The sequence below is a fragment of the Hypomesus transpacificus genome, unplaced genomic scaffold (assembly GCF_021917145.1).
Source record: "Hypomesus transpacificus isolate Combined female unplaced genomic scaffold, fHypTra1 scaffold_289, whole genome shotgun sequence".
Lineage (NCBI taxonomy): Eukaryota > Metazoa > Chordata > Actinopteri > Osmeriformes > Osmeridae > Hypomesus > Hypomesus transpacificus.
Window position 1 is genome coordinate 92,030 of NW_025813816.1, and position 27,953 is coordinate 119,982.

The 27,953-nt window shown below is 42.0% G+C and overlaps 2 protein-coding genes and 1 long non-coding RNA gene across 4 annotated transcripts; 1 reads left to right on the top strand and 2 right to left on the bottom strand.

Moving 5' to 3' along the window:
- Positions 1-15: 15 nt before the first annotated feature.
- spryd7b (SPRY domain containing 7b) lies at positions 16-3,916 on the bottom strand. Its single transcript, XM_047015254.1, has 5 exons — positions 3,769-3,916; positions 2,833-2,949; positions 2,549-2,715; positions 1,864-1,966; positions 16-1,285 (listed from the first exon to the last, which is right to left on the bottom strand). The coding sequence occupies exons 1-5, from the start codon at positions 3,872-3,874 to the stop codon at positions 1,188-1,190; spliced, it is 591 nt and encodes a 196-aa protein (XP_046871210.1). The 5' UTR covers positions 3,875-3,916; the 3' UTR covers positions 16-1,187.
- Positions 3,917-4,007: 91 nt separating this feature from the next.
- trim13 (tripartite motif containing 13) lies at positions 4,008-7,347 on the top strand. 2 transcript variants are annotated; one of them, XM_047015253.1, is made up of 2 exons: positions 4,008-4,890; positions 5,605-7,347. In XM_047015253.1, the coding sequence occupies exon 2, from the start codon at positions 5,611-5,613 to the stop codon at positions 6,799-6,801; it is 1,191 nt and encodes a 396-aa protein (XP_046871209.1). In that variant the 5' UTR covers positions 4,008-4,890; positions 5,605-5,610; the 3' UTR covers positions 6,802-7,347. The 2 variants fall into 2 exon arrangements, with proteins under 2 accessions (XP_046871209.1, XP_046871208.1); XM_047015252.1 differs by lacking the exon at positions 4,008-4,890 and adding an exon at positions 4,897-5,520.
- A 3,044-nt stretch (positions 7,348-10,391) lies between these two features.
- LOC124463509 lies at positions 10,392-26,617 on the bottom strand. The gene is made up of 2 exons (XR_006955561.1): positions 26,269-26,617; positions 10,392-11,581 (listed from the first exon to the last, which is right to left on the bottom strand). It is a non-coding gene; the product is annotated as an uncharacterized LOC124463509 (long non-coding RNA).
- Positions 26,618-27,953: the final 1,336 nt, after the last annotated feature.

Below are 27,953 nucleotides of genomic sequence, written 5' to 3' on the forward strand. Positions count from 1 at the left end.
AAGTCTCCAAACAAATTGATGTTTCCAGACAACAGTTTATTGTAGTCAACGGTATGTTTTTGAATTTGGTTTGACAATCACATCTTATTAGTGCAAACAAAAGCAAGCGATTCTTTAACATTAATGATAGTATGTTATACGTTGATGGAGGATTTGCTTTCTGATCTTTGAAACACAGTAGCATGGGGAAAGGTATATATCCCTGAAAACAACATGTTTGTTGACATTTGGAATAACCATCTAAATAGTGATAAATGTCCTCAATGGGAGAGCACAAACAGAAAAAAAATTTAACAATTAAAAATACCGATAATACAACCAAGAGGTCAGATCTACTATTCAGGAGAAAACAAATATTAGTAGTGCTGGTTGTCTATCTATACATTAAATAAATACAAATATATTTTGGGCATATTGATATATGCCATCCTTTCAGTATGGCATTTAGAGTTCTGAGGTCACCTTCCATAATCAAACACGTAGCAGTAACGTCTATCCACAAGACATGGCTTTCTGTCCTGGTACATGAGCTTCTCATGGATGCTCCACAGAACACAAACTTCCTTCCTCCCTGTTCTCAGGAAATAACTAATCTAACACAAATGGATGAGTGACAGCTGATTAGATCTGTCACAACCCACGAGGGGAGAAAGCGAGAATGCATTTTAAGGAGTTCCAACGAGGGCTAGAAAACACATAGCTTAGCCACAGCTGAGCTTGGTGGAAAGAGAATAAACACTGTTAAACATAATTGGGAAAAAAAAAAAAAAAAAAAAAAAAAAAATGTTTGTTGGCAAATTAAGCAAAACGATCATTTCAGAGGTAAAGCGATATCAAATGACTACAACTGTCTGTTTTCTGCATATGCACACCACACGCACTATTTATCCGTCAAAGCTGATTTGGGATCAGTTTTACGTCCATCTAAAGTTGATCCGAGTGAAAAACTAACCTACCAAACTGGCTCTAGAACAGCAGCTTAAGGACACTGAGTATTAAAGGAAGCAACACACACAGAGAGACACCAGACGAGATCAAACGGGGTCACAAAGCTTAGCACATTCCAGCTAGGAGTGCTAGGAGTTACCCTGTGTGTGTGTGTGTGTGTGTGTGTGAGTGTGTGTGTGTGTGGTTGTGTTTGTGTTTGGTGTGATAATGGGTACACAGATTATAACTTAAGGTGCAGCTCAAAAGATCTGCTGTTCAAACAGGATCTTCTCGAAGCCGTGTGGAGCCGTGTGGTAGAAGTCACTGAACTGGCAGTCTAAGATGGCACTGTCATCCACTGTTGGGGCAGAACAGAACAAAGAGACGTCAGATGGTTGGATCAGGAAACAATGCAGTTACATGGCTTAGTCTTGATGGTTCATGTAACAATTTGATGTGGAAGCAGAATTGTTACAGAAAGCCTCAAAGTGAATCCACTGGATGTTATCATGTTCAAAATGGACCTATATTGCCCCCTTGTGGCAGAAAAACTACAGAAAAAACTAATGGCAGGACATTTACATTTAGTTATTTAGCAGACATTACATTTACATTTAGTTATTTAGCAGACGCTGTTATCCACAGCGACTTACAGCAAGTACAGGGACATTCCCCCAGAGGCAAGTAGGGTGAAGTGCCTTGCCCAAGGACACGTCATTTGGCACGTCTGTAATCGAACCGGCAACCTTCTGATTAATAGCCTGATTCCCTAACTGCTCAGCCATCTGACCCCACTGCAGGGATTTCAAATTAATCTACATCATTAATCCTTTGTCTTGATGTGCCAGACTAATAAGACTCTCAGCAGAAACTGAAGCTGCTGCCGGGAAACTGGAACCCACAGCAGAATTGGAAGCGATGCCCCCCCCCACTCACCATAGACTACAGGGAACACTGTGCCCCGGATGCCTGATGCTGGACAGTGCATGTTTTTCCCATTCAGGTACAGGTTCAGCTCGACGTGGTCGTAGGTGATGCCCTGGAACAATGAAAACAACTGTTAAGGCATCCTCACTATTGGAAGACAATGATTTTGAAGTGTATTCAGAGATTCATCCTAGTTAAATCAAATGTGACAAATCAAACAATGGTACATATTTGATCTGGATGATTTAATTGTTGAGACAAAAAGGGATTTAAATCAGAGTTCGTTTTAATGTTGTTCATAGCTAAAGGAGCACGTTATGGTAGCAAAGTTACCACACAACTAAAGCTGTGTTTTGGGCAGTTGCCCCAATCATTAGTAAGTGAAGTCAGAGAACCTCAGATTGACACCAAAGGGGCTTAGCAAGCAACGATGACTGGAGCAACACAACAACCCCTGGGAGAACCCCTCTGTCTATGGTCGAGTCAATGACTGGAGCAACACAACGACCCCTGTGAAAAACCCCTCTGTCTACGGTCGAGTCAATGACTGGAGCAACACAACGACCCCTGGGAAAAACCCCTCTGTCTACGGTCGAGTCAATGACTGGAGCAACACAACGACCCCTGGGAAAAACCCCTCTGTCTACGATTGAGGCAGCTGATACAGCCAGGCTGCAGACTGCTCCATACTCACCACAATATCCCCCTCCTGGGGTAGGCTGTTGGCCGGTAGCCGGTTCTTCTCCTCGTTCTTGTGGTACACCGATCCATCATGCCTGAGCACCAGGCTGTTAGTGTCCCTTCCCATCGGCACCTGGTTCAGATTCACCTTCTGGGTTGCCACACCTATCCCCCACACACCTAGATACACAAAGAGACTCATTTAATAATGGTAGGGGCCCAACCCTAATTTCGCTTTATCTACCAATCTCTGATTTTAGATTGCGAGGATTACATTCTGTACAGGCTATCACTTACCAGTTGACTGAATTTTGAACTCAAAGTAGCTCTTGTTCTGGTGCAAAGGAGCGTTAGCAAGACAACCACCTGTGCCACATATCCGTCGCCCGCTCTTAACAATCACGACATCTGTGCCTGTGAAATCAAATTCAAAAATTAATTGTTTGGGGATTTAAGCTGTGCGTTAATGTTAACAAGAACAACAGTAGGCTACATATAATAGTTTGGTCGTCATCAGCTTGGGTTAATCATTAACATAAACATTGCATTACCCGGTGAATCAGTAAGTGAGAGCACCGTCATACAAGATTAGAAGCACATTAGCCGGTGGTATGTCCCTACAGGTTTCCAAACTAACTGGTTTCCGTATATTGTGTTTACCTAACAGCAGCAATTGTTGCCTGCCTCTTTCACCAGATTCGTCACACAATCACAAACATATTACTGGCGATTTTGAAATCGTTTCCCAGATCTACTGCAGCGAAAATTTTTGTTTAAGTAAGCACCACATCACAGCCACCTACATCAAAAAAGATTAAAAACAATAAAGGCTAATCATTCAAGATCCGTTCGACTTGGTTTCGATCTTGAGGCAAAAACGTAATGTGATTGTGTGACGAATCCGGTGAAAGAGGCAGGTAACAACTGCTGCTGTTAGGTAAACAAAAATACAGAAACCAGTAAGATTGAAAACCAGTAGGGTCGGAAGAAGCTCTGGATCTCACGCTGAGGGAGATCGAGCGAATGACCTAGCTAACATCTTATGACTGTCCGTGTTTATAGCCAACACATTTATATCACGTATGGTATATGTGGCGTAGCTACCTAGCGTTAGGTATCCAAGTACAGTACCAACTAGTACCACCGTTAGCTAACAATAGCCTAGCTTCATAACCTAATCTTACCCGTCTAGTGTCAACTGTATTGACGCTCAATTGAACATAAAGTACTTACCCATGTGATGCGTGTCTAACTGGACAGTGGGCATTTCTTTAAGAGGGATATGCCCCGACCCTCCATCTCCGCAGCATCCCAGACAACACGTAAACATTGCAGCCATTCTTGAACTGACTCAGAACAACCGGAAATGATCTCAAATAACGAGTCAAAGAGCGCTAGAGGTGCGTGAGCGGGGCATAACCGCTCATATGAAACAGCGCCACCCCCTGGAAAGTCCAGCAAACGTTCCAGGGGTCCTACAAGCGCTTCTTGCCAACGTGTCCAATCACATAGCTTGCTAAGATACGCAGTTGTTCCTGATGGCATGGAAACAAGGGAAGAAAATCAAGGTCAATTTTTTTTTTACACGTGACTTGGTAGCTATTGGTTATCAATGTGTCAAGCTTGGAAACACAGCACGATCACACTTTAATGCTCAAAACACATATGAATGGAAATGGACGTGCAAGTCAACGTATCAACATGATACCTGTGCCATGAATCCAGCAAAGATAATAGTGCTCAGTCATTCGAATGATGGGTCTCAAACTTGTGATGTAGTGTACTTATATGCGCAGTCAGCTTATAGGTGTTTAGATGTTAATGACTATGGTTAGATCATAAATGGCCGCAAATAACAATGTTAGTAATTGTTACAAAAGCAACATCCTCTTGATCAGTGGTGTTTTAATCTAAACTATACAAATTTGACAATAATGTTCGGAATAAAGTTGCTGTCAAAGTAGGGCGATGGAAGCAGTGATCAGAAACCGGGTGACTGTACTGGTTGACAGTCATTCACGCTGTAATGTTTTGCATAGCAACAGCCCCCCTCCCCCTCCAATTTCCAGGGATCATGTGCATTTATCTTGCTCTCAGTCAAAACGCACAGTATTTTGTAAAGTGTCAAAAATGTTAAAACAAAACGTGTCACCACTAATACATTCAGGTTATTCAATATCGACGCGCATCAGCTATCGCATATGTGCTCTTTATCGCAATCGTGAGAAATAAAGTTTCTACATTTTGCACCAAAGCGGGATTGAAGGGGTTAATTTTTGTCCCCCGGACAGAGCAAAGTCTGCACAGCAACAAGCCAGCGCCATGATTGCGTTGCACTCTGCGTCTTAGCATCTGGTGAGTGGATTTTTGGGTCCCATTGCATGTTACTTTACGCCTTCTAGAGCTGTCACATCCCTGCTCATTACCGTTCCAATGGGACGTCTGCTCGCGCGGATTATATTTGGCCGCAGTCCATTATAGCCTCGGTTAGATTGGTGTTTTGACAGTCCGTAGGTGTTTTGCCTCATAACAATTGCAATACAGGCCATGCGCCCGGATATTTAGAACAAACCGAAGAAGGCTAGTCAACATAAAATATGAACGGAACATTCAGAACTGAATCTTCCTGCGAAACTTATCTTTTTAAACTATGCTTAGCAAGTTTGAAAAGCCATTTGTAACGCACGTTATCGTGCTCTGTTAACGATTCAGTAGGCTAGTGACATGTATCTAAACTATATTTCCAGAGCGCAACAAAAAGTAGGTCGTCGACCAAAGGAAAACAGAAGACAGGGACAAGGGTAGTTTTCAGTTTTGCGCGCATAGCAACAGTGTTAACGGTGTGGCTTATTGATGCTGATTAGGCTATTTGGCTAAACCTCAAAACAATGAACCGAATAGAGCTTCTATGCACAAATGTGTCGCTATAAAAGCTATAATTCAATGTCGCTAATTGCATTTTTACCTCCTAGATTATCTGAGCGGGTAGGTATGAATGATGATGTCTAATGAATGCATAGTTCCTTCCTTCTCGGTAGATTTCTCTCTGAAGTCTGTCATCTGTTTCAGAACACAATGGAGCTTTTAGAAGAGGACCTCACCTGCCCAATCTGCTGCTGTCTATTTGATGACCCTCGAGTTTTATCATGTTCTCACAGTTTCTGTAAGAAGTGTTTAGAGGGGATTCTGGACGGGAACCGATCTACCCAATGGAGACCTCCGTTCAAATGCCCATCTTGTCGTAAGGAGACCCAGCACAACGGGATCAACAGCATCCAAACCAACTACACTTTACGCGGAATTGTTGAGAAATACAACAAAATCCGGATTCTGCCAAGGATGTCAATTTGCAAGCAACACTGTGGCCAACCGCTCAATATATTTTGTTTAACAGACTTAAAACTCATTTGTGGATTTTGTGCAACGACAGGGGACCACAAAGGGCACAAGTTCTGTGCCCTGGAGGATGCGTACGAGCAAGAGAAGAGAGCGTTCGATGAGCTTTTGCAGGGAGTAGAAACATGGCGCAGCGCGGATACACTATCCTGCCTGGAGACACTGGAAGCCAGTAAGAAAAAAGCGCTTCAGTTGGTCTCCAGGGACGCAGATAAAGTAAAGGACTATTTCGAGAAACTAATCAGCGCTCTGGACCACAAAAAGAGCGAAATTCTCTCCGATTTTGAGACTCTAAAACTGGTTGTGATGCAAGCATATGATCCGGAGATAAACAAACTAAGCGCGGCACTGGATGAGCAAAGGCGCGCACTCAACATCGCCGAGTCGTTCAGGAATGTGACGGACCCACTGTGCTTCCTGCAGCAGATGCAGGAGTTCAGGGAGAAGTTGCGAGTTGTCCGGGAAACACCACTTCCCTCCCGGACTGACATGGACGTCGGTCCCCTGGTACGAAACTTTGATGTCAAAAACTGGGACTCGGTGAAGTTTAAAGACGTGGACAAGCTCTCGGTACCCCATGAGAACGGTTCCTATCGCTGCAAGACCAAACGTGTGAGAGGCAGAAGTTGGGGGGAACTCGCACTCTATATCTGTTTTCTCATTCTGACACCCTTAGTTTTTTTTCAGGCGGACAACCTCGCTGTCTCACCCCTCTTCTCTTTCCTCAATTATGCATATGAGGCCACGCCCCTTGTCTTAATCCCGCTGGCGCAAAATCTTCTGGTTTATCTGATGGATACCTGTCAGAACTGTTACCTGTACCTGATACATACCACTGCCGATATATTGGCCTACTGTAAGTTGCTTTAGTATGACGATTTGGTATTTTCATGCCTTTTGCTATAGCCTTTAACTGAAGCATTCTCAAGCTGATTCCATATAGGATACGTCTACATTTAGCAGCTTATGAGCTTTAGGGTATTATTTAGGTATAAATATAAGGATTACGAGTAACGTTTTGCAATAATCAGGGTTAATCGGATGATAGGTGTTAATGACAGGTCTTAAATCAAAACAGCACACATGTTCTGCAATTGTATGTTAAGTGGAATAGCTTGTTTGCTAAATGTCTGTTTCCCCCCCTTCTTTTATAAGCCATATCATCACACTACAACTACACCTCGTTTTAGCAACCGCCAAATGATTCATGAATGACCAAATCAGAGGCATGCAGGTTGCCTGCACGCACACATCCCAAGCTTGATTGCATTGAAACATTGATTGCAACCTCTTTTCGTCTCATTTAATTCTCCCTTTTTTCGTTTTCAATTTGATTTTGGAACGTGAAATATGATGCCTTGTCACCCTCGAGCCTCGTCGTCTACCTTGCCTAATAAAACCTCCGTTGTGTCTTTATGTCATGTCACCCTGTTTTTGTTTGTTTGCTTGTTGCGCTGAAGGGATTAAGGTTCACGAGTTTTACACACTCCTGTGAATACATATCCATTGATTGATGTAGTCTGTGCTCACGTGAGGTGAAGTGAAACACGGGAATCATTAAATGACATGCTATGTTGCTCAGGCACTGTCAGGCACGCGCAGTTTCTCATGTGATGCTCAATTGTTATCCCCAATGCATCCAGATCCGTTTTCCCAGAGCAGAGACTCGACCTCGTTGCATAACTAGGCCTTACCGTCAAACGATTTCAGTCGTCGAGGCCTTTAAGATAGATTTAGTTTGGCTCATTTTGACATATTTAATTAATTGGCAATATACAACTTGCTTATTGATATTGCCTGTTTTTGTTAATGGCCTAAAAAATGGAATGTAGGTACCACAGCTCATCTTAAAGCCCGAGAAGAGATGACTCACCTGTTCTAGAACGTGTGACCTTGCACGTGCATGGTTCTTAGTTTAGCGATACGAACTGTTCTTTGTAAACAGACATTTATATAAAAAGATGGAATAGGAAACAGTGATCACACGCATGAGTGCACTACATACGTTTTTAACGAAAATGGCATGGGGCGCAGCTTCACATAGGCCTAAATTGTGTATACCCATGTGAATTATGAGTTGTGCACTGGTCATCTATGTTCTGCAGTTTTTTTTTCTTCTATAGAAACTAAATCTTAAGGGAAATCCCTGGATCAGCCTGCAATGGGAGCCTATGATGTCAGCACTGACCACAATTCAGGACTCACGTCACTGCACGTATATATATAGCCGACTGTTGCCGGGCAAACATGGGATAAAAATAAAAAGTAGCTTTTTCCACATCAATATTTAACTTTCTAACAATACGACCATAATGTTTTATATTTAAATAGATATAAATTGATTTGTCATTAATTTTGTTAAATATGCATTTTAGGATTACGGAATGCATGTCGATGGAATGTGCTGGCTACTGTTGTTAAATCCTTATCTTTAGCCTATATCTTTCAGCTTTTTCAAATTCACACATACACACATCCGTTCAAATGTATTTAACTAAACACCACTAAGAACATTGGGCAACAACTTCAGCAAAGGTAAATTCGATGTGTCTCACGGCCTTATTGCCTATTGCTTGCCCACTAACGAGTAGGCTACTTCATTTAATAAAAAGATGCTGCAAAGATGCTATGCAGCAATCAACATTTTTCAAATATATTTATTTATATATTTATATATATATATATAAAATAGCAATTTTCTGTAGGCTACTTGGGCAATAGGCTATTTAACAGGGTTGTGAAAGGGTAGAGGATCTTTATCGTCATGTTTTTTTGTATAGTGAGCCCATAACAGATAGATCATGGCGCACACACACATTTTCGACAGAGTCCCATGAAAATGTAGGTATAGGGTCCTAGTTCAGTTGTAAAACGTAACAATGTAAAAAGTCGACTTCTTGTCTGTGCTTGTAGGCCTACAATAGATGCTTGTTGTGTTTTCAGTTGACTGCTTGACGTGTTATGGTCAAAAGATGACTCGTAGATAAGCCGGGGTACCTTTTCCGGTTCACATTTAACTACAGATTAAAATATTAAAATTAAATAGCACAAAACAAAGGCTGTAGTTTAGCAGTCTACAAAAAAATATATACATTCATTTGACATAATTACAGGGTATTTTAGTACCCCACAAGTCACCTTACATTGACATTTCAAAATTAAAATGCACATATCATGCTCAAGAGAACATAACGAGTAGACAAAACGTGAAGTGTTATTTTCTTTTTTAGGCCTATACATTTACATAGAAAAAAAGTTGCCTATATTATCGTCTGTATTTCCCCACCATTTTGAAAGCAAATTGTCATATTTATACAGGCTATAGTTTTACCATATCAAATGTCCTTAAAATTAATCTAACGAAAAAAGGGGGAAAAAAAGATTAATAAATAGGCTAACATTTAGCACAGGTTTTTTTTGCGTAACTTCTCGGACTTAATATTAGGGTTTTGTATACCTTCGAATGCACAGGGGGAAGAGTAGAAAACCCACACTTGCATTATCACACAGGGAAAATGATATTAAAAAACGTATGGAAAAATGAAATGCATACATCGTTCAAAAAAACTGAGCAATCGAAGGGGAAAAAAGTCACAATAAGAGGACCGCTTGTTTGAAGCACAATTGTGCATCTTTCACCTTGTTCACTGCATCTAGATAGGGCTTGTGGATAGTCTCTATTTTAAAGTTGATAAACAATAATGCAAATTAAACCTATAGGCAATGTATTTTCCTGGCCTACAAGGGCAATTTCAGTGTAAAAGACGGAAAAGTGAACAGTTCGTTCCAGCCTTCCGGAGTAAGATTTTGAGGTGTCCGGCGTCAAAGGCTGCGTTATCACAGTCCCTCGCTTTGAAGTATACACTTGTTCATCATAAGTTAACTGTATTGTAGCATTTAATGATGAACTCGCCTACTTAATCCTATATTTCTAGATGTTGACTGCATGACAGAGGCCATATGCACATGGGAAAGGGCAAATGGGTTAATAGAACGCAATAATCTTGATTGAAAAAGCCTGATCCTCTCGTATGTCCATAATAAGGACATGTTTTAGTCAATAACATTCCCATGGCGATTAGGACCCTCACACATTCCACCCCAACAAGCCACCTTTGTGACCCAGCTGTAGAGAAAGGCGATGGCAAATCTCTAATGTCTGATATGCATTTCAAAAGTTAGACGTGAAAATTGTTACAGGGCCTTGTCCACTGTAAGTGAATCTAAACCCAGCATAACCCATGTTTATGTAGCCTATAATAGTAGGTGTATGCTTAAAATAGGCCTTTATATCCAAGCCAACCCAGAGCAATAAAACGCATAAAAACGTAGCCATCGTTAAGCCATAGGCTAACCAAAAGAGAAAGGCCAAAATGTGAATTTGAAATTAGTCTCATTCACTTATCAGTGATCCTACAAATATTTGCGCAAATAGTAAACATACACATCCAAGACATATAGAAGCTTTGAGATAGTCTTTATTGCAAAATCACACATACGATATGTAAGCACATTGTGGCGATCAACTAGGTCCGTTTATAAATGTAGACTGCACGCTTTAGACTAAAAGGCGTATTGGTCACTTCCAAATACTCTCACTGCGCATTAAATTAGCTTTTGCCGTTTCAATTAGCCTTATTGTGAATGTTGGTCTGCTAAAGCGAGACCTCCACGATCAACCGCGTGCAAACAAAAATGCGGACCCTTTTAATGAAAAAAAAAAAAAAAATCTAAACAAAAAAGTACACTGTAAAAAATATTTTCATCCACTAAAAGTACAGCATGATGACGAAAAGGTCCAAACTGCTCATCACATTGGTGTAGGCCTACACCTTCATAGCATCGTTGAACCCGCGGTCTTCATGTTTGTGGCGGGATTAAGCTGCACAGAGAGTGAGTCCGGGATGCAGAAGCGGTCAACTTTGCTTCAGCAGCACGATCAATACTGGAGGCTTCAGCTGTAATCTTAACTCCAATATTTACGTGCTGCTACAGCAAGGCAGCCAGTCGCCCAAGCAGGTGGATCCCACAAACACTTCTAAGCAGACGGGACTGCGTCTCCGCATGCTGGCGTGATACAAAATATTGGCCTTTGCACAGTCCACTCTCCCAAGACTAATACTGGTTCTTTCCATTTCCTGCTTTCTCAGGTGTCTTGTCTTCCTCTCCCGGAGTTGCTGCCGCAGCACAGTATGGCCTGCATCTCTGTGTAACCCACAAACCATTCAGTGCTGCTACAGCACCACCAGAACCAGAACCAACCCTCTCTCTCCCTCTCGTCCCTTGTCCTCACATCCCCAGTGTGTGTGTGCGCAAGAAGGAGAGGGAGGGTGAGGGAGCATGAATGCAACACACTTCTTTCTCACACATACACTCCCTTCTTTTTCAGACTCATACACTATACATGCACCCAACACAGGTGTTCACTCTTCAGTTCTCACGCATTCAGTCACCATCTCTCTCCTCCTCTCCTTTCAATCTCTCTGCCGTAGTGTCTCTCTCTCTCTCTCTCTCTCTCTCTGTCTGTCTGTCTGTCTGTCTGTCTGTCTGTCTGTCTGTCTGTCTGTCTGTCTGTCTCTCTCTCACACACACACACACACAGTCATAGGCAGCTGGGTTTGGAGCACCTCTCCCCATGTCTCATAATGATCTGAAACACAGAATAGAAGGGCAATGTAAATCAACAGTAACATCCGAAAAGAAATCAACATTGAGTGTGTTACACATTTCTGACATTTGTCATTAAGGGCTAGTTGAGCACATGTTGTGTGTGTGTGTGTGTATATATATATATATATATATATATAAAGGTGGGTTAAACTATTGAATAAAAACCAGCATAAATTATTACATTCCTAAATGGTCATATTTAAAGTAATAAAATCTATGTAAAAATATAAAATGTTAATGATCATAATTTATTTTACAGGGCAAACCACACTGGGCAGATTCTTAGCATTTTTACTGGATGTTGTTGTCAATACCATTGCCAGTGAGAGGTAAGACCATTACAGCCAGGAGAGGACCTGAACACACACTTTGGTTTAACTGGATCCTCATCATCTTCATGGTTACACACTTCAACATAATTAGTGATATCTCACTGAGAAGATAACTCGATAGGATGATTTCATACAGTACAAAAAAAATGAAAAAAGAAGAAACTCACTTGCTTTAATTTTATTCCTCTTGCACACACACACACACACTCTTGCTCTCTCCTACACACACACACACACACACTTTAGGCATAAATCCATGGCAGCATTCAATACAAATTTAATAAATACAAATAAACTGAAATGTATACTTACGGACTTGTCAATCTGAGGGCAATTAGAAATTTGTGCTCAATGTTAAAGTTTGAAATGGCAATAAACCATGTTGAGTCCGAGTGTTAAGGGACTGTGGTGGGATGGTGTGAGATGTGTTCCATTCAGGATCTGAGCAACTTGGGTTACACAGATAAATGTCTCCCCCATTGTCTGCAGATACGTGTTCACATGGCAGTGTGGCTCTAAGGGTTCTTAACTAGGACAGAATGGGATGGACACGAACACACAATCCTTATTTTCAGAGCAAAACTAGAAAGTGTTATGGTCATGTCCAAGTGGGGAATCGAGGTAAGTTGCTAAGGAGCATGACGACAAGTAACAAGAACAATTATGAAGAATTATATTTTTAAATGTAATAAATGGTCCAAGGCACAGATAAGTTTGCCCACTTTTTTACAGCTACCAAATTTTAGATACATTTTGGCAGGGCTGGAAAAAGAAAAATTCCTGTGCTGAATATCATCGACTTTATATGAAATGTTTTATTCCCTGTCAGCAAATCGTGTTTTTCTGCACCAGATGCAATGATCACAACTATCAAACCATGAGAACAGGTCAAATGCACCCTGACAACTAAATGTGACGCACAGACAACCACAAATTACTTCTGGTGATGAAACGATGTGGCTAAACTATGTCCTGAGCCTTACTGGAGAGGATTTACAGATGGGTGTAAAGTAAAAGGTCAACACATCAGCTGATAATTACACTTTTCGCTTATTTGTTTAGAACCAATTTAACACATTTATAAATCACAATTTAAAAAGTGTTTTGAATACATTCTTAGTGAGCAATAAAACAAAATTGTGTATTTCATTTTTGACGTAATACTTATACTATCATACCTCATTCTCTCCTCACTCACACACATTTGTCACTCATCAAGTTCGTGAGTTGGCATTTGCTGATTAATTTCAATTAAATTTCAACATTCAATCAAGTGTATCCACCATCAAAACTCAACACATCGGTCTGCAGGTAAGAAGCTTCAACTATGTACATCATGTCATTCTACACTGCAAGTGACTCCTTAATCCACAAACATCCCTGAACGCCAGCGTCATCACAGTTAATGCCCATTTCATATAGTTTTACACTTTGCAATGGAGTAATATATTTGTATGGAAAGGTAAAAATTTATTGAATCTTAATAAATGAAAAAAATCTTTACTCTTTCAAGTTCTAAACCCTTTACTTAAGAATTTTGACTTGCACACACACATACACACACACACACACTTTTCACACACTCCAACTCACCAGATCACACACAATTAAACCTACCGCAGTAAACTTTCAACTCAGCATGGTGATATCTCTCCCACACACACACATATTTTGTAACCTTCCACAAACACTGTAAAGTACACCAAGTTTGACTAAGTGGTGACATCACACAGCACTATCAAACCATGCGAGTGTGTGTGTGTGAGAGATATACACATCAAAATGGAGTGAAAGCATGACTGGACCTACGCTTTCTCATACCACTGATCAATTCCATAAGAACATAAAGCATACACGGTTCAAGACTAGGCCTACATGTTCTCAGTGTTTAAGTACATTATAATTAATCTTTAAAAAGGGCAATCCACACAATATGACATCACTTCTCCATACTTGAGTGACATGCTTTGAAAATCCTACTGTGAACTTAGTGTACTGTAGATTTTCAATAAATCACCTTATCGCCAGTCCTGTATACAATAACAACAACAAAAGTGGATTATGGGGAAATGATCAAACCTACTATCAGAGCCACATGATACCAGGAACTGCAATTTAACTTCTTGCTAGGTGCTTTGGATACAACTGTGAAACAAGTGGGACACTACAGGAAAATGTGGAATATTCCACTACAATTAACAAGTAAATGTTAAAACAATGTTCTCATGCATTTTAAGTGTATTAACCCTTTATTCCAAATGCTTAGGCATTTAAAGTGGGCTATTAATTTCCTAATATTAATCGACAATTTTTTCCCCCCTATGCACAATCTAAGTTGAGAGGTTTTCATCAGTTTCAGTTGCTTCAGCGATGACATAACAAGGTCAGCTCACATACCCTTCATACAGGAAGCAAACAACTTGGTTGAGACAGGGAGTGACACACACAGGGGGTGACTGACACACACACACACACACACACAAACACAAACTAAGGGAAGCATAGAGCTGGACAGTGTAGACAGCAAGTGATGCAACTGAGATTTAAGCTAAAATACATTTCCTAGTATAATGAAATGATGTTTTGAGAGTTCAAGTTGCACAATTGTTTACCACATGAAATAAGCTGTCTGTCTGGGGCCTGAGACACAGCAAGTGCCCACTCTGAGAAGAAAGGGGTCTGGGCAGAAAAAGCTAGCAAGTGAGGCTAGAATTAAAAACCATACTTTTCTGAATTATTTCTAGATGAGAAGTCATATCTATCAGGAATCCACCAGGATTTATGATTCCACACTCTTGGTTCCGACTCTGAAAGTGTCCTGACTAAAACAAAAGATCAACATTTCCAGACAACTCCTAAGCACACTGGTGGATTAACTAACTGCCAACATTTTCGGCAGTATCACCTAAAATGAGTGATCAGAGAATTCACACATCCACCCTAACACTTAAAATACAGAACATACACTGTCTGACAGCAGCCTAGCATATATACATGCACCCACCACAAATATACATTGAATGCAACATGATATGCTAGAGAAAGCAATAAGTGGTCCAGTAGGATTCATTAAGCTCATATCATTGTCAATGGATGTAGTCTATATGCACCTTCCTTTCGACAAATGACAGGCGCAACAAACAAGATTCACATAAAATACAATTCCTCTTTGATGAATGAATTTCTTCAAATCAAACTAAAGGGAAATGTTTTTCAGTTCATATCTTGCTTTCTTTTAGTGAAAGTCCTCACAGGTGTCCCCTGTGTAAATACAATGCCAAGGCACAAACTGAGCTACATGCAAAATAAGAGACACATGCAAAACTGAGAGGGAGGAAGAAAGAAAAAAAAATAAAAAGAGAGGAAAACATACGAGCATAGACTAGGAGTCACACCATCTCCATTGAAGTGTGTGATCATTAAGTTACATGTGTGGCTCCCAGTTATCAACAGAAGCCAGCAGCAAATCAGGAAATGAATGGGCTACACAGCACAAAATGTGGTGTGGGTTTTAGCTAATATGATAAATCCTGATCAGACCGAGCAGGGTCGTCGCCCCCCCCCCCCCTATGAGGGAGAACCCATGATAGCTTTTATAACAGCTTGCCTTTGATGCCGTCGACTGAAGCTTCAGATCCTTGAACGAGGAGCCCTGGAAAATCACCAAGAGAACCTGTAAAAACCTGCTCGCATCACTTGTGAATTTGAATACTACGAAGTTTGTGCTGGGTGTTGGTGTGGAGAGAGGGAGGGGGGGGGGGGTGGGGGCAAACAGCCTGGCTACCACACGTGTACGAGAGAAGAGCCATAACTGAGCCAGGAAATGGGGGGGAGTGGGAGCGGGCCTAAGAACACAGAATGATGAGTCACAGAATGTCATACAAACATTCTAGAACTGCACAAATACTGTAGTGCTACCAGGGTTAGAAAACACACTTCTATCCCCATTCTTTTAATCTAGACTTCATATAATGTTATGGTCAAATTACCTCAATACACATTATTCGGACATGACACACACAATTTGCTACTTCCTGCACACTTTCCAGTCAAGTTCACCGTCAACTTTTAGAAAGTGTGAAAAGGGCAGATTGAAACAAGCTAAATAACTGTGCAATGCCACATTATTGTTTCACATACTATGAATGAAAACCAGCCAATTTCCTATCCCCAGTTTACTATAACCAAGAGCTTTTTGGACCAACTAGGAACACAGTTATACATTTTTGGTCACAGCACAATCATAACCTTAAAAATATTTCACCGTCTTTAGACAAGTTTGATCAGTTTTGATTTGCCGAGTTTGACTGTCTGGCCTGATCAACACACCCTCTCATTCAAAGACATCACATACCCTCACACACTGCTGAAACAACCATAACCTATCCCAAAAAAAAGATATATATATACTATCAAAATCCTAACCACAGACACCTCCACTCACGACAGTACACTCTTATTGCGTTATTCATCTAGACTACTTAAAATCAATTCATACAAATGTGTGTACACATTGATAACACCAGAAGTAAACATCAAATAGCAACTCAAACACATGCCATCAAGTGGAATGATCTGGCAGTTACGTCATGAAACTCCAACACGGAGGGTGGTTTTACATGAGGAATACTGTGAGCAAACACCACAAACTACAGTTAAGCAACTGATCACTGTCCCTGAAACACATGCACACACAACAGGCCAACCTAGAACTCAACACAGAACAAAAAGGACAAAAGCTTATTCCTCTGAACCAGAATGTAAAACAGTGGCCTATAGGGATCAACAATAAAGGCTTTTAACACTTACGATAGCAAGATTTTAGATCACATGTTAAATACAATACATCACATTACCTCCCCAGTGTGGTTTTGAGAGGGATTTTCCCCCCCTCGCAAGGTTTAACCAAGATCACAGGGACAAAATGTCATCCATACTACATCTTCCTCATGAGTTTCAGAAACAGTTTAAAAAATCATTATCAGTTTCATCTGGTCTGATCACCATAGTTTTGCTATTTTCAGCATATTTACATGATCGTTTATGAATAGACTTTTATGTGTGCTGTATATGACCAGGATGCTAAATACTTCCAAAATTTTAAGAAATACCATGTTGTAGTGTTTTTCCCCACATTGATAAATCTAATCAAGATACTGCAGGTGAAAAATACAGAAAAATGAATGAGAATCAAATGGCTATTTGAAACTGAGATGTCTATGAATATACTTAAAGACAGATATCCAACACCAGTATACCTTAACACATGACCCTACCCACCCATATCCTAAAGTGACAAAAGGCCTCATCACCTACCTCCTAAAAAGTTTCTACATCATTCCAAGTTCTCTGAATGCAAGATCCCTGAGCATGCTAGGGCTACCATGTTGTCTGAGTACCCCATTATGACATCACCTGACTCAAGAAACTTACACCTCACTGAAAATACCTAACTATTTTGTATCATTTGACCTCTGCAACCTGCCCATTTTCCTCTTGTAAGGTAAATGAAAAAGGAAGTTAAATATATCTGAAAAGTTTTAATTGTGACAAATATATACAGAAAGTGATGAGAAGATGTCTATTGTATATGAACATATGGTGGCATTGGAAGTGTATACCTATGAACGACATGTGTCTATGAGCCACTGATGTCGGCCTAGTTCAAGTTCAAAATCATTCTGAGGCTGGATAAAAAATTACCATAAACATCTCCGATTACATTACCAGGAAATGGTCGCTAGCTGGTCTTATTTTGCATAGAGACTTAGTTTTACACACGCTTGTGCATGTTGAATAAAAATATCCTTCCCAGTGCCACAATTTCTGTTGGAAGTACAGGTCAAAAAGTCTGGCTTGTAAGGCTATAGCCTCCATCACTCTGCCAGGAACCCACATCCTCACTGGGGCCGATCATACCGAATGAAAAAGTAGCTTTATTGAACTGGTGGACTTTGTAAATCTATTGCATTAGCCTACGTTACAACCTGACATTGAGCACATTGCGAATACTTATGAAAACCGAAACAGCTACGACATATCGATTGTCACATTCTTAGTCTCATACACCACACAGACAAAAAAAACGCAACGCAGGCTATACCATGACAATATCTTTTCACAGTGAGCACTGGTTGCAGAAGTTGCAAGGCAGTATATTGCAATTTCTTCTCTGAGCGCCACAATGTAGCCAGCCCTATGCGAATAACCAAGCTTACTGTACTGATACTATCCTACCGCTGTGCCTAAGACGAATGTTACACAGCAGTAAGTTGCACACACGTCGTGGTTCTCAACACAGCAGTAACTTGCACACACGTCGTGGTTCTCAACACCGAAATGGACAGCTGACTAGAATAGACTTGTGAAGTAAAACAAATATTGCAACCTTTGAACAAACATACGTCGCGGAATGGTCTGCTTGGGTCAATTTGCTAATTTGTAAAAAAAAAAATCATACTGACAGAGAGGTAGTTTAACACACTTACCGTGTGAGGTGAAAAGTTCTACAATTTACTAAGCCCACAACATAAAAAACCTACCATTGTACTAGGCTATAACAGCTGATTTAATGTTAAGCCTACTCCATTCTCTGCGAGAGAAAAAAAAACATTAAATATTATATCAAATGCAAAAAAAACGCTCAGCTGCATATGCACTGTATATGTTAAAAAGCGTCCTCAGAACGGTTTTAGCCTTTATATTCACAATCGGTATGACAAGAGGATTTGCTCTGTGCTTGTTGACAGCGCGTGAGCCGAGCCGACCGTGTCTTCAGTGCATCCCGCTTTTGCACCTCGCGCTCAAACTGAGCCTTTCAAAAAGGACCAAAAAGGCAAAAAATCACAGTTTCAACGCCCGTAATCTATTTCACAATGCTTCTAATATTTTTTCACAATTTTTGAGTATTTTTTGAGAGGTCCACATTTTAGTCGTTGATGTTTTTTTGTGAATATTTCATTTCACCACCGAAGCCGAGTCCGAGACACCCTTTTCTTCTTGCTAGCACTGCCTGCTACAGCATTAGCAGACTACACCGTCTCCTCTTGTTGCAGATTGGCTGTCAGGTTTGACCTTTTTAATTTATTCTCACCGCTGTCCATCGGTATTGTTTCGCACGGTCCTCTCTGTATAATTTTAGATAATCTTACGAAATTAATTGCGCGTCTTCAAACATCGCGGCGCTTCACTTCGCTATTCACAGCAAGAGCCTCCTTCCCGCAGCTGCTGAAGCAATCGCTGCCTACTCGAAAATGGCGCCGAAAGATACACTCTTCATTCAAATTCGTTTGAGCAAACCCCTTTCTCCATTGGGCATATCGAGAGTGAGCTCTATGTAGCGGATTGGAGGAGAAAAATGCACTCTCGAATGATCTTGCAGCCCACGCAGCGTTCAACAGAGAGAGAAGAGAATATTAACACTTTATCTCCCGAAAAGAAAATATAAAGCCCGTTAGAAAACGTAACTATCTTATTATTGTGAAAACATTTCACACATGCTGCATAGACTAAACACGCATGTAATATGCCAACGTGAACACTATTCTAAGAAATTTGTATGTAGCCTATGTATTTTACACGCATGACTGAGATTTTCAAAAAATGAAAGAAAAAAAGATTGAACGTCACGAGTAGTCAAAGAGAGAACGGTACATTTACAAAATCCAGAAGACTGACAACACTATCAGATGTGAAGCATTTTTGTGTTCGCGAGGGACTGGATGTTTATCTCCAAACTTGTTTTCGTCAGTCGATTTAACGATTAAACGGTGGAGTTAACATACGCAACGGACTGCAACATACGATTTCATATAAATTAATTGTTTGTAAAAAAGCTTCTGTCATAGACTAGGCTACATCACATCCAGCGTAGACCAGAAGGTCTACGGAAATAGCCACCTTACTGGCGATCAGATCATATTGCCGGGTACTATCGAAAGGGAAAACGTAGTGCTGCTAGGCAAAAAAATGACAAAACACGGTCTAAACCCCCAACAAGCCCGTGCTTTTTGTTAAAATAAAATCTTTTATTCCAAAATATATCAACAGTCAAAATGTCAGTATGTTATGAGTGCAAAAGCGTAGCTTTTTTGCCCCGCTGAAGTGAGACGAGCAATAGGCAATAGAAATACAAGTCGTAGCGCTCTCCGTCGAGTCCACCTATTAGTGCTGATACAGAATCACCATGGGGTTAGGCTTGAGAAAGGCGCTGCGCTAGGTCACAACTCTCCACAGTCCCGCCTTTCAGTTGTAAGATACAGGAGTACAAAAACCTTATAGCCGCTACTATTGGTAGCCTCGGATGGTACCATGCACAGAGCACGAATTGAACAAACAGTGAAAACAGAAGTGATTCTTGAGTTTGTGTCCCACTTCAATATTGTATATACTGTACACCCCCCTCCGCACACACACACACACACCACACAAACACACACTCTACACTCTCATACACAGAAACATCATGTAAGATCTACAACAGTGTTTTGTAATACTCTCCATGGTGCAAACACTGCAACCTGTAGTTTTGAAATGTAACTTTTATAAGGGCATGTAAAGAAATAGAACAGTCAGAACACACACCTGAACACTCACCACCTAACTGCCCGTCTGATCATCAAACGGGCATAATCCGACTCCGCCAAAACACACCCATCCCTCTGTTGCTGGTAACAGCATCCCTCCCTCCCCCTCCTCCCTACCCCCCCCCCCCCCCCCCCCCCTCCCAGTCCCCCTTCTCCACCTTCTGTCTCTAGGGTCTGCCAGGGTCTCTCTGGGGGGACTTTGCTGTCGACACAGCAACCAAAGACGTCCAGACTGTTCCTCCCCAGACTCTTAGGTAGAAATGCAGAGTCTCTCCTCCACTCTCTCACAGTGTACGGGCTTCAACCTACCTTCACACCTCCTTAAGGATAAATCGCAACCCTGTTTCAAGTGCAGTTCCGGCCTCATGAATGACAAGTACAAAATCTGGTCGTAAGATCTAATACAGTATTGATATTCGACCCCGTAAGAGATAATATCCTAATATCCTATTTAAATTGGACCCTATCCAATGTACCTGGGATGAAATAATTTCAAATAGCTACATGCATAACCCACACCATCCACCTGGCACTTAAAACAGACTCAAGAAAAGTAAATGAAAGCACTTAAAGTATTTTTCGACCCTTGGACAGCTAAGCATATACTGTTCTGTATATACATGGCACCACTGTTAACGAGCAGCTTTTTTTCCACAGTAACTTCCCTGTTAGCACCTCTGGCTAAATAAACACAGACACACACGTTTCATTCAACCCACACACCACAATAGTGTACACTACACACCTGTTATATGAATACTCAAAGTAACACGCACCTGAGAATTTCGGATCTGCTACAGCCTATGTTGAACACACAGGGTTTACGGGGACACAGCGACAGAACCATTGTTCAAGTAAGGCTTGTTTCCCGACCTTGTCTGGACCTAGGAGGCCCTTTCAACGGTGAGCGGTGTTTGTAGTTTAGGCAGAAGGACAGCAGAGAGAGTCACAGAACAGAAGTCACCGGGACAGGGGATTCTAGAACTCCTGTCACGGAACAGAAGTCACCAGGACAGGGGATTCTAGAACTCCTCGTCTATAGGGGCATGTCGAGGCATGTTCAGAAACTGTACGTACAGACCGTATTATCTAAACCACAGAGTCGCACTTCACTCTTACTGTTGACATGGGCATCTAGGTGTAGCAGGAACTGTGCTGCTCGGAGCCACGTCTACACACCCTCATTCATGGCACTTTAGCAGTTTTTAATATTGCATTTGATAATCATTAGAGAGCAGACTAGCTGCACGCTACCAAGGCAGAGCCTAAGAGAGAACGTGCTTTGTATAGGCCCCACTGGTACACTGTGGACAATGGGTCCGGGAAGAAAAAAAAACATGCTTGTTTACAGATAAACTGGTTTGGACAGGAAGCCAGCAAGGAGGAGCTCTGTGTTGTTGAACAGGCGTGTGGAGAGGCAAGGATGATCCAGAAAAAACACCACCAATCACTACCATAAAGGAACATTGTGAGGTACTGTGCACACACACACACATATACCGTACACATAGACACAAACGCAGACACATAAATGCACAGACATGGGCAGACGCACTGAGGAAGAGAAAAGTGAGAATTAGAAATGAGAGAGGGTTGGTGGAGGGGTTAACCACAGTTGAGAAAGGTCACAAGCAACTAGTTGGACCAGAAAACGCTGTTCACTTAGGTCTACTTAAAGACGCAAATCACACACAATAAAAACGGCCTTGTGGGTCTCCATTACAACACGATGCACAGTAGCAGTGCGGTGTGGCGCTGGGCCCGGCCCGGGAACACTATGCAGCCCCCTCTGCATTGTGTCACTGTCACATGAGTCCACACTGCCTTGCATTAAGGAGGGGATCCTTATGACTCAAGAAAACACAAGTCACATGTCACTACACAAATGAACCATGCAACTCACACTGCTCCTTTTTCCACACACTGTTTTATTTCTTGTCTCTCTCTCTCCCTCTCTTTCCCTCTGTCTCTCTCTCTCTCCCTCTCTTTCCCTCTCTCTCTCTCCCCCTCTCTCTCTCTTTTCACAGGCACAAATGAAATCACATCATAATGCATCTCTTCATTATGATGGGGGAAGGGGAGGGAAGGGGCTCTCCTGTCTTTCTGGTCCTCTTACGAAGGGGGGGTGGGGGGGGGGGTGGTGACACAAGAGTCACAGTGTCGCTTAGCACAGTGCAGTGTTCGGCCACAGCAGGACAACAGTAGTAGCACAGTTGCCATGCTGGGGCAGATTTAGCCTGATGTAATTTGATTTCATGTTAGGTGACTTGCGTGCATGGCTGGCTGCTACACTCAGCTGCTTCTCATTCAGGAAGGACTTTTAGAGTTTCTTTCCATCTCTCTGCCTCCCTTCTCTCTCTCTCCCCCTCTCTCTCTCTCTCTTTCTCTCTCTCTCTGTCTCTCTCTCTCTGTCTCTCTCTCTCTCTCTCTCTCTCTCTCTCTCTCTCTCTCTCTCTCTCTACCTCTACCTCTACCTCTCTCTCCCTCCCTCCCTCCCTCCCTCCCTCTCTCTCTCTCTCTCTCTCTCTCTCTCTCTCTCTCTCTCTCTCTCATGTGACTTGGTGGATGGTCCCTCACACCACATCCAGACACGGGACGACATCACCCCTCATGGCAGCGAGATGGAGGTTAGCACCAGGGGATTCATAGGCTCACGCTTCCCTGTCTCGTGTTGACACGGACACACTCTCGTCAGAGGCACAACCCCCACGTTCGCCAGCTCACAGTGCATACATAAAGCATGATCGCTTGATCCCAAACAGTGGAGACCTGAGGGTCCAGGTCGGCCTGTTTTAGCTCAGAGGCACAGAGAGTGGTTTCCATGAGAAAGCTTGGGTCAACCAATCAGTCCACGCTAATCTAAAGAGCGAATAGAGGGAGTATATTGATCCGGAATCAATATATCTGGTATCTGGAATGGTATGTGGACCATCACACTGTACTCTGGCCTTTTGGATGACAACACCCAATAACTACATACACATAAGCTTGCTGGAGAATTCTATACCTTCCTTCAGCATTCTGTCTTTCCTCCACAATGTCAACTGATATATATTAATAAATATAATACAAATGTAGCTTTTCACTTATGTTCTAGTCTGCTTTGTATTGTACAATATTTCACTCTCTTAACTGCTCACTTTCCCCTCCCCCTTCCTCTTTGTGGCTAGCTGTAAACAAAACTGTAAAGTTAATCAAAGTTGATTGATTTGATTTCCCATGGCTTGTCAGCGGTCCCGGCAACAAAGTCCAACCATGTGAGGAGGTTTACCATCACACCCAAAGCTGTACATCAATAACTTAAAACAACAGACACATCGTAACAACAGAAGAGGATTCAGACCGAAAGCAGTCAAAACGTGAGGATCGTTTCTCTGAAAAAAACAACAGGAAAGGAGAAGTGAAGGAGGAGTGAGTGTCTTTGCAACAGAACAGAGTTCCAGCCTGTCGTAATGAGCGGTGTGGCAGTGAACCCTAGCAATACCATGATCTCCCGCTCTGATCTCTTCAGAGAGACGGACTTGTGACAGATACAATGTGAGTCACTGTCTTTGTCATTGTGTGTTGGCGGGCTACTACACTAAAACCTGCAGATAACCATTTGCATACCAGTCATTCAGCCTTGATGTAAGAGTTTTCATCGGGACTGTTGAAGATTGTTAAGATTCGTTTAAGGCTTACATTTGGGGGCAAATAAGTTTGAAAGCTGGTGTAACCACACATTTCCTATCCAGACTGAGTGGAAAACATACTCTGTCCATATTGGACTTGTTTGCATCTTCACACATGATATGGCCTCTTCACGTCATGGTCTTGAAGCAGCACAATGAGAGGCTGTGAGTCCTCTGGAGAGAGATGTGAACAGACACTCCCACAGTCTTTCTATTGATGTCTCTTCCACGCCCCTCCCCCCTCCCTCCAAAAGACATCTGTAGCAGCTGCCCTCTTGTGCTCCTGTCAGCAGGGTAGTGTGTGTGCGTGTGTGTGTGTGAATATGTCTGTGTGAGTGTGTCTAAGAAGGGGGGGTCGCAGGGTTACAGGGGGGCGTGTTAGGACACCTCCCCTTTTGGAGGGGGCCAGCCCGCACACTTGTGCGACATCACATTCATCAATGGCTAATAGTCACTAGCAGGTCACCCTGAAAACACAACACCAACCTTTGACCCCTGCTTAGCGCACAGGCTCTGCGCTGGTCACACCGGGCCCTGGATTACACACACATGCACACAACACAAAGAAGTTCTTCTATCGCTGGCCTATAACTTATGTGTGTCTGTATTTGTAAAACTATGTTCTGCACGTATTTCAGTAGCTTCTGATAACAGTGTACGAGTCTACAATGAGTATGGTAACAAATGCAGGTTATAAACAGGTGGCAATAAACCCCAAGAGACCTCTTTTCATTGCTAAACACCACCACATGCTTGGCAGGCGTAGGTCCTAGTGAATATTTGTATGTGTGAGTGCGTATTGTCTGAAATAGACAAACATTATAGCATACACAGACATTATTATCTGGGTAATTCCAGGAGCATCAATTTCAATACACACAGAGCAGAACACAGGCAGAAGCCGCTGTTTCATCCTTCCTGTCAAATACACAGTGATCTACGATTGTGTTTCAAAAATCATAATGAGAACTTAACAATGTTGGTGCAAACATTGAACATCTTAACATTAATAACAATTGAATAGCCTGTTTTAGGAAACCTGTTCAGCAATAACTCAACACTTATCTCTTTAAATGTTCAGACATTAAACCATCAAACTATTTCATTTTCCAACAAGTAGACCACAGTCCGGCACTCTAAACTCTTCAGAAGCCTACAACTCTGCAGTCAGAACTCCAAACAGAGAGACTGCGGAAGTCCCTCCCTCGCCTCTATTGCACCTCGATGATGTAACCACTTTCCAAATATAGCGTGTTGCCGATGGTTAAGCGGCTTTACCTCTGGCGGACACCGCTGTCAGTTAGGCGACGTCACCAGGACCGTGTTATTATTGTAAACAGCCCGCCTGCTCGCCACTGACGCTCTTCGACGAGCAGACTACCCATCCTTTGTTCATACAGTGAAAAGACCAACGCGACAAAGCGATGGGATAAAATACGTTTGTATGTGCAAAATATGCATAGATTAAACCGTTGAACAACAAAACATGCACGACATTATGTTTTTTTTCCAGTTTTTAAACGAGTGTCCCATTGTTTTAAAGTGCAGCGTGTTAAGTCTATAGAGCCAGACAATTATTCCACAAAACCGCCGGCTTCTCGTTCTATTGCATGAAAACAGTCGCAACTCATTTGAATTGAGTATTTCTGTTCAATGACAAACATTAGAATAAATTCAGAATCCATCTAAAACTATGTAATTTCCCCATAATAAAAAGTACAATGGAACTGCAACGAGATCTCACTGAAACGAACCATAAAGGGTAAACAAAACAGTCACCACGGATAATGGACATTATAAACGGAACACTTAAGATATTTGTCCACTTAGGTTTAAAGTCAATATGAAACTCGACGTTCCCTCATTGTCATTAATTCGAGGGCAGTGACATTCAAGGTGTTACTTCGTGGGTCATTCTGACACATAAACAACCTAAACTAATGTCAACTCGCCGTTTATCATCGACGATGAAGTAGCCTACATGAACGGATTTGCTTAGTTGAATAGGCTGAGCAAACAACGTAGGGATGAAAATACTAAAAGTTGAGAGTATGTCTACGAATGGTTAATGACACTTACTATAGAGACAAGTGCTCAAGTGCATCTCGACGGTCCACCAGATGGACTACATTCAATTCTACCTCACAACTCGGTATTTCCATAGTTGAGAACAAGGATCCGTGTCTCGGTCTAAATGCAGTTCCAGCGGGTTTCAAGGAAGTTCTTCTTTTGTTCCAGTATTTATAGGTTGCGTCAATGTTGCGAAAAGGGGTAGGCGGAGCGGTGGCAAAAGAGAGCGAGCGAGAGAAAAAAAAAACATACATTGGAGCGCGCAATATTGCCCCTATAGTGTCCTCTGTATGTTACCAATAACGCCTAAAAACCTCCGCGCCCAAATCCCTGACAGAATCGTCTGATCAGATCAGGTCACGTGTGTTGGGCGACCAGCATCCCTCCAAACTCACACACTGAGTATAGCTCCGTTCTCCGCTGCGCGCCCCGAGCGCACGGGAGCTTATAGGCTAGTTGGAGATAGGCTGTCCGCCTATGGAAACTGGTTTTGCGTGGCGGATATGGGTTCATCGAAATAATAGACAAGAACAAATCTCCAACACCTCTTCCAGCGTCATAATACTATAACCTACTTGCTGATTAAACAAGTCTACAGGTTACTGCGGTCTGTTTACGCACTGACTCAACAGATCGGAGATCCCGTCGAGACTTGAATATACTATATAAAAACCTTCAAAAGTTCATATTCAACATTTGGTGGATGGCATCTTCTTTGAGAGAGATTTCAAAACGCTCACAATGTGATGTGAAATATAGGCTACTATAGTCATCGGAACCAAAAGGAGAGGTGAGCAATTTGTTTCCTATGGTTGCATGCTGTTGTGTTTGATTGCTCGTGACAAGTTGGTCACCAGGCAGGTATCTCCACCCTGCCCTACGCTGACGGCCAACATAGACGCCAAGGGAGTTACTATCGCGTTACATAGGATTTCACTGTCCCAGTTTCCTTATGAAATATTAGGCTACAAGGGCCAAATTGTGCATGACATTTATTATTTTTCAAAGAGCACTGAATAGGCAGCCGTCTTCAGACAAACCGCCACTCTACAGACGACCACTAAGGCAGGTCCAAAAACTATAAGGAAGTCCCTGGGAAAAAAACGATGATTCATAAGTTTACAATATAAGGACTCACGACCTAAACCTAAATATAGGTCTATAGCTGTGCCGTTAGACATGACGTGTTTTGAAAAAAAGTGACCAAACAGTTCCTTTAGCCTACATATGCCTGGTCTTTACAGTAAACAGGTGTTGCTGCCACGCAACCCGTCGAATTTACAAGCACCGATATGTTTTTGACATCAGAGATCACATAGTACCTAAAACCTATTAGTCCTGTGTCTGATGTCAGAGGGCTGGGGCCAAGCTGGTGTCCTCTAGTGCCTCCATCTTTAGCGCTGATGCAACATGGCTACAACACTTCTCCGCGAGCCTCCCCATGAACCATTTTGATTCTTGCAATTGGCCAATGACAAGGTGATGCTCACTAAAGTGCATTGAACACCATCTGTACACCCTGTCTGTACAGAAAACAGGCCAAAGGTGATGCGAGTGGTATTAGGGTAGGAACCCTTTTTACCTGCACCTGTCCATTGGGTAAGTTTCATTCACGTTTCATTTGACGTCTCCTGGACCCTGGGTATGTTCTTCCTGTTATAGCCTGGATAGAGAGTTGAGGCCTAGCCTATATC